The following is a 7,021-nucleotide window of genomic DNA, read 5'->3' on the forward strand; positions in this document are numbered from 1 at the left end:
CCTTGCCTCCCACCCCTCTAAGTTTTCCAGCTGGACTCCGGCTTGGGGTTCGCACAGGAAACCTTACAGATACCAGGAAGTAATATATCAGGTCCTTGTCAGGCCTGCTGTGAGGCTATTTTGGGTGGTCTAAGTTTAGAGCTTAGGGAAAAGGGACAATTTCTAGAAAGTTGAGCCACCAGACTCTTAAAGACATACTTCTCCAGGCTGGCCAAGAGTCTGGGGCCCCTAAGCGTTTCCAGGCCCACGTGACAGAGAGCTTATTCACGAACAAGTCCCACAAGATTTATCACTGGAACAAACAGAGCCAAATAGCTCTCTTGACTCTGGACACTCTTTCCTTTGCTCGTGAGTATGGAGGGTTGCCAAGCACAGGACATGGCCCTGTACCTACACAGTTTCTGGGTCTATTCAAAGAAACTACTTCCCCTGTCCCTCCCTGGTTTCCATCAGTGACTTGACCTTGAGTGACGTGAGCTAGGCTGAGCAGGTGATTCTGCATCCTTCTGGAGTCGCAGATTTCTATCTCCTCTGCAGTTACTCATCTCTCAGCGGGTCTTGATTTTCTAAACTCATTAGACTTTGCCTTTTTGGTGAACGAATTATTAATGAAAATAAGATAAAAAGGTATTTTAATGAGGTGCGGCAGTCAAAATAAGTGGAAGTTTAAAAACTAAAATATCTTTTACTTTCCAAATATCTTAATCACTTAAATCACTTAACTTCCCGTTAGTCGTCGATTTGCTCGATCGGGCGCCAGTAACGTCTCCATTTGTCCCTGTCACGTGCTAGTGTAGCCCAATGGCATCTGTTCGCTCTGGGAACATGAAGGGCCTCAAACCGATCGTTCATGATCTTGACGAAGAAGTCTGACCATCTGGTAGGTGGGCGGCCACGCGGTCTTTTGACATCCCGTGGAATCCAGTCAGTAACAGCTCTAGTCCAACGGTCGTCTTTAAATCTCATTATGTGACCAGTCAATCTGATTTTTGACGCCTTGGCAAACAAGACAGCGTCCCTGATTTTTGATCGTCGACGGATGTCGGAACTCCGGATTCTTTCTCTCATTTGAGTGAAACGTGATATTCCAAGCATAGCTCTTTCTATTCTTCTTTGGGAGACCTGAATAGCATTCTTATCCTGTTTGCGTACGGCCCAGGTCTCTGAGGCATATGTTAATGCAGGAAGAACAGTGGAATCAAAGAGATGTGCCCGGAGCCGGAGGTTCTCCGTCCTCTTAGCTATTTCTTCGACGTTCTTGAAGGCGTTCCAAGCCGCTCTCTTCCTCCTGCGAGGAAATGAGATGGTCAGACTTCTTCGTCAAGATCATGAACGATCGGTTTGAGGCCCTTCATGTTATATCATTATATATTAATGATACCAAAGTTTAAAAAAAAATAAATGAGCCAAATATTGAATACAGGATTCTTTAAATTTAAATAGATGAATAAAATAGAATTAATGTAACAATAAATTAAGCTAATTTTTTAAAATGCACCAAAATAGCACTGTAGCACTGTGCTCCCATTTCTCATTGATTAGCTCGAGCAGGCCCAGTACCGTCTCCATTGTGAGACTTGTTGTTACTGTTTTTGGCATATCCAATACATCACAGGAAGCTTGTCAGGCTTGGCCATGCAGGCGGGATACTCTCGGTAGCTTGCAGGGCTCTCTGAGAGGGACGGAGGAATAATTGAAATAAATCCTCTAATTTATCAAATTTCTGTTTATATGCCTTAGTTTTCAACCATACACTAGTTCTGTTCATAGCAAGCCAGAAGTTAAACAAACTGGCTTATAATGTGAAAAACATGCATTGCAAGTGAGTTATAAAATTGAAAAACGGTGACTTGCCAGTGGCCACGTAAACGTTGGGGGAAATACGCTTTCTACAGAGATGCTTTGCTACAGGAATAGTAGGGATTTATTAATGTTTTCTTAATAAGGCAACATATAAAATTATTTTTAGAAGTCAGTATATCAAATACATAATTTACTTCAAAATGAATCTGTCATAGTGACTTTTACATGAAAGGGAAAATCTGAAAAAGAAAGATGTAAGGAAAGAGGGTAATTCTGCATTCGTGCAGACGTAGCTTATTTTTATCAGATGTGGCTGCCAGTTCCTCAATATGGACCTCCCAGTGTGCATTCATACACCCCCAGAGTCATGAATCCCCCATTCTGCCAGGAGAAGTTTTGTTGGAGTGTATCTGCTTTTTTTTTTTTCTAACATCTGTTCTGCGTGTTTGTTGCCTTGTCGTCTAATCGTAAGATTCACTGCAATCAAACACTATCATTTTTGTTCCTCTAGCAAGAGGGAAAAAGCAACAGCTGCTTCATTTCCTGGAAACTCTTTCCAGAAGCCAGGGCTCTGGGAAATTTTCCAGGCTAAGTTATGAAGAGAATCAGGCACAACTGGACCTACATGTCCCTGTATGTCGGAGTTGGTATGGCCTCAAAAGTAAGGACTAAGGAGGCACTTCCCCATTTCCCAGGCCCTCTTTATTAGGCTACATTAGTATTTTTTGGTTTCAGAATTCTCCTGAGAAAAGGAAATTATGATGAACAGATTTGTTCTTTCTAGTGACAGCACCCAACAATGCAGTATCCTACAAGTACATACAGCAGGACAGTGACACAGTGCCAATCAATGTTCAATAAAAGGTTACCATACTTTCTGCGGAAGCACCTTAGAAGACACTGCAACATACTATGCAATACTATCCCACGTTGTGATCATTGATTTGGTTTCCTTTGTTTTAACTCTTCAGTGAACACAGCACACTGTAGTTTTTGTGCATGCTAATTGTGCATAGACGTGGTTTTATTAGCTACAGTCTTCCTTTGGAGCGCTCTCTGAAGCCATCAGGGTGCTCACTTGCAAGCAGCATAGCTAAGGGCTTCTTCCCTGCTGGAAGAGAAGGGAATGTTTTTCTTAATGCCCTCATTTCCTTTCCTGCTTAAGGCAACAAAGGTGGTTTGTTTCAGGCCTCCTTTGTTACCTTAAAAAAAAAAAAAAGGAAGATTCTCTTAAACAGAATCCATTTTATTAATGTGCTTGAGGTCAGAACCCCTCAATTACCAGAAATATTAGAGCCCTCTGAAAGATAGATTATTCATGTAAAACTCTAGCTTTTGAAAAATCGTGCTATGAACACAGCATTTCCCAAAGCTTAATGATTATCTACGGGTAATGCTGGCTTTAAGCAGTCTCATGATTAATATTTCCAAGCAGGTCATTAATCTCCAGGAAATGCTCAGGATTCTGATTACTGTTTGCTTAATTGAAGGAGGTGAATAATTTTGTAAAGAATAATGAACGAATTCAAAGCTTGTTTTTCTCCTGTGCACGGCAGCACCCCCTACTGAGGACACTTGGAAATGCAAAAATGTAATTTAAATTTTGAAAACGCAAATTTTCTTTTTGCGTTTGTAGATGTTTCAGATTAAAAAACAAACAGATCTAAGGTAGATAATTTTATTTAGAAATATTTTTCATTTTACAGCATTATAAAATCTTACGTTTTGACAGAAAAAAACTTTTCTGTAAGAAAACTGTTTTCTGTTTTTTTTCAGGTCAGAAAAGGTTCTTTGTTGGAAATAATCTCCTTTCCAGCAAAGACGGCCTTAACTAGTATAATGTGTGTTTCATATGCGGTGCTAATTTACTTGGTAAGTACTAAAATACTTAAATGTAGAAATAAATATATTTATTTTATGTAATAGGATGTGATAGCACAGTGGGTAGGGCGTTTGCCTTGCAAGTGGCCGACCCGGCCGACCGGAGTTCGATTCCTCTGCCCCTCTCGAAGAGCCGGCAAGCTACCGAGAGTATCTTGCCCGCAGGGCAAAGCCTGGCAAGCTACCTGTGACGTATTCGATATGCCAAACACAGTAACAACAAGTCTCACAATGGAGATGTTACTGGGCCTGCTCGAGCAATTTGATGAACAACGGGAGGACAGTGCTACAGTGCTACAGTAATAGGATGTATTGTAAATCCACAAATCATGGTGCTATGCTCTTACTGCACAAGATAATTTTATCTCAGAATGTATTTTTCTGAGGACAAGCCAAGTCAACACACCGAAGCCAACTTTGCTTATCTAATGTCATTTTTGTTTTTATAAAGCTTATTACAACCTGAGGATTTTGGATAGTACATTTTAGTTTAGTTTTTGTTAAGCTATCCTTTTGTTCCAATCATTGTATCATTGTATCATGGTTAATTCAGTATCCCATAATTCAGGTGTATGGCTTGGAGAATACAAATACATTTTTTGAAGCACAAGTACTGTCATTCAAAAGTGTTCATTAGACCTAGAGCAATAGTACAGCAGGTAGGTTGCTTGCTTTGCATGCCGCTGGCCAGGGTTCCATCCCCAGCACCCCATATAAGTCTATCATATTTCCTTGAGAAAATAATAATTTTTCCATATTACTTTGGAAAAATAAATTAGTTTCAGTGTTCTCATATTTCATGGATTATTCTTGTTGCTTGCCTTAAGAATTTGGTATTACAATCATGTTCATATTTAGTAAACTTTCAGAATAACTTTAAAGTATACAGTTCTTAGTGATTTTCAAATTTCCTATTATTTTTTCTCTGTTTTGTTTTAGTACTGCTTAGGACACTGGATAGCATTTTTTTTCTTTTTGAGACAGGGAGCGGTGGCACACCAGTGCTCAGGCCACCATATGTGGTACTGGGTACTGAACCTGAGTCAGGTGCATACAAAGCAAGCACCCTATCTGCAGTCCTATCTCTCTGGCCCTTAATGGCATTCTTGAAAAAAAAAGTCATGTTTGCTTAGAAATCATCAGTTTGTCATGAATCATCAGGTTCGTCTATTAGTGTACTCAAATTTTACTAAGACATATATGCTCTACACATAGCTATGAATAAATTTGGGAGGAGTATAAACCAAAAAAGCCTACTTTACTATATTAACTTATTTCAGGAAAAATTCATAAAATGCTTCATTTGACTAAATTAGGGGAATAAAGAAAATATTTCGATCAAATCAAAAGATGTAAAACAAGGCATCAGAACAAATGTAACACATATCTTTACTGAAGCGTGCTAGACTCCAGATTTCTTTGTAGATTATGGTGATATATTTAGAATACAAAAGCTCTCACTTGATAACCTGTCATGTGCTGGGTAGTCCTGAAAGGAAGTGCTTCATTAGGAAATGCTGAAGTCCATAGATGAAATGGTAAACATTCTGTTGGTCTTTTTTAATCTATAAATTTTGTGGCTTAAGAAGAAACTTTACCAAAAAAATATTTTTTATTAGACAGTTTGTGTCAACGCCGTGCTGGTGAAAGTAAAGAAAATATTCCAAGAAGAAGAGTCCATAAGGCAAAACAGAGAGAGTGAAAAGCCTAGAAAAGCCTTTTCTGAGCCTGTGCTCTCTGAACCTATGTTTCCTGATGAAGAAATCAAAGCGAAATCTTACAGATCCTTACCGGAGAAGCCAGAAAATATTTCAACTCAGTCCAAAGTTCCTGTCACTAACATGTGTGATAACATCCAGGTTTTACATTCTGTGTTTGACCAATCAACTGAACTGAATGAATGAGCAGGGCTTAAGAGTTATCTAATGACATTTCACCTTATCAGACTGGGAGACTAGCTTTCATATTCTGACTATTATGTTTAAAAGGAGAAGATGTACTTACTACTGATACAATTAAAATATCATTCTCTAGTCCTTCATATTTATGATAAAGAAAATAAAAAGAACCATGATGTATAATATTTGTTGATGTATGATATATATATTTTTTTCTTTTCGGGTTACACCCGGCCATGCTCAGGGGTTAGTCCTGGCGGTGCTCAGGAGATCATATGGGATGCTGAGGATCAAACCCTGGTCGGCTGCGTTCAAGGCAAACGCCCTTTCTGCTGTGCTATCGCTCCAGCCCCAATGTATGATATTTTTAATGAATGAGAACATTTTGTCTCTTATAGCTTAGGCTTTATAATGTAGTTTATAACCTGGTGTATTTATAATATGTTTTTAATAAAGATTTGATTCCGTAATGTATCTGAGAGCAGGAAAAACTATCAAAATGCTCCATGTTTTTCAGAGACAATAAAAGAATGTTGATTTTTCCCATCTATATGGTTTAGTCTGGCAGTTATCTTATCTTTTATACCTCATGTTTAAAGTGATGAAGGACCTATAATTCATACATAGAATACACTCAGAAAATAAAATATCAGTCTTCATGCCTGCCCTCTCCCATTTCCGCAGGATCTCATATAGCCTGACCTCTGCTTGTTCCTCCAGCTCCTGAGGTGAGATTAACCTCCAGTCTGATGTCCAGGGGCCTTTTGGGGACTGGAAGCAGATTCCCATCCCTTCTAGCTGGGTCCTGGCAGCCTCCACTACTATCTTCTTGGCAGACCACCTCCACTTTTTCTTTCTTTCTTTCTTTCTTTCTTTCTTTCTTTCTTTCTTTCTTTCTTTCTTTCTTTCTTTTCTTTCTTTCTTTTTTTTTTTTTGCTTTTTGGTCACACCCAGCGATGCACAGGGCTTACTCCTGGCTCTGCACTCAAGAATTACTCCTGGCAGTGCTGGGGGCTGGGGGTACCATATGGGATGCTGGGAATCAAACCCGGGTCAGCCGTGTAAAGGCAAACGCCCTACCCGCTGTGCTGTGGCTCCAACCCCAACCTCCACATTTTCTAAACCAGCTCACAGTTGTACTTCCCGTCACTGCGGGAAGACAGACAGGAAGGGAGAAGAGCACCTAGCCTAATCCCTCAGAGACTCCCAGGGGGAATACGTATAAGGCTTCACCCTCAGCCTAGCAGGACACAGCAAACACAAGGGGAAGATACACAGAAGCCCACCAAGCTCAGTGACTGCAAGTAGCATAGAAAGCTCTTTGAGTTAGTGAACTCAAAGACATGGCGCCACAGGTAGTCAGGAAGGCATAAGAAATTAGGGGAGCAGAAATGAGAAAACTGTAAGCAAAGATATGAAGAATATGGTGTGATATAAAA

The 7,021-nt window shown here is 39.8% G+C and overlaps 1 protein-coding gene across 1 annotated transcript in view; it reads left to right on the plus strand.

Annotated features, from left to right (window-relative positions):
* The window catches only part of SPATA9 (spermatogenesis associated 9), a 30,742-nt gene extending 25,063 nt beyond the window's left edge, over window positions 1-5,679 (plus strand). The window contains exons 4-5 of the mRNA XM_056112555.1: window positions 3,580-3,675; window positions 5,304-5,679. Of these exons, the coding sequence (XP_055968530.1) occupies window positions 3,580-3,675; window positions 5,304-5,588 (381 nt within the window). The 3' untranslated portion in view covers window positions 5,589-5,679. The remainder of the gene's footprint in view (window positions 1-3,579; window positions 3,676-5,303) is intronic.
* Window positions 5,680-7,021: the final 1,342 nt, after the last annotated feature.

The sequence above is a fragment of the Sorex fumeus genome, unplaced genomic scaffold, assembly GCF_029834395.1.
Source record: "Sorex fumeus unplaced genomic scaffold, SorFum_2.1 ptg000018l, whole genome shotgun sequence".
Classification (NCBI taxonomy): domain Eukaryota; kingdom Metazoa; phylum Chordata; class Mammalia; order Eulipotyphla; family Soricidae; genus Sorex; species Sorex fumeus.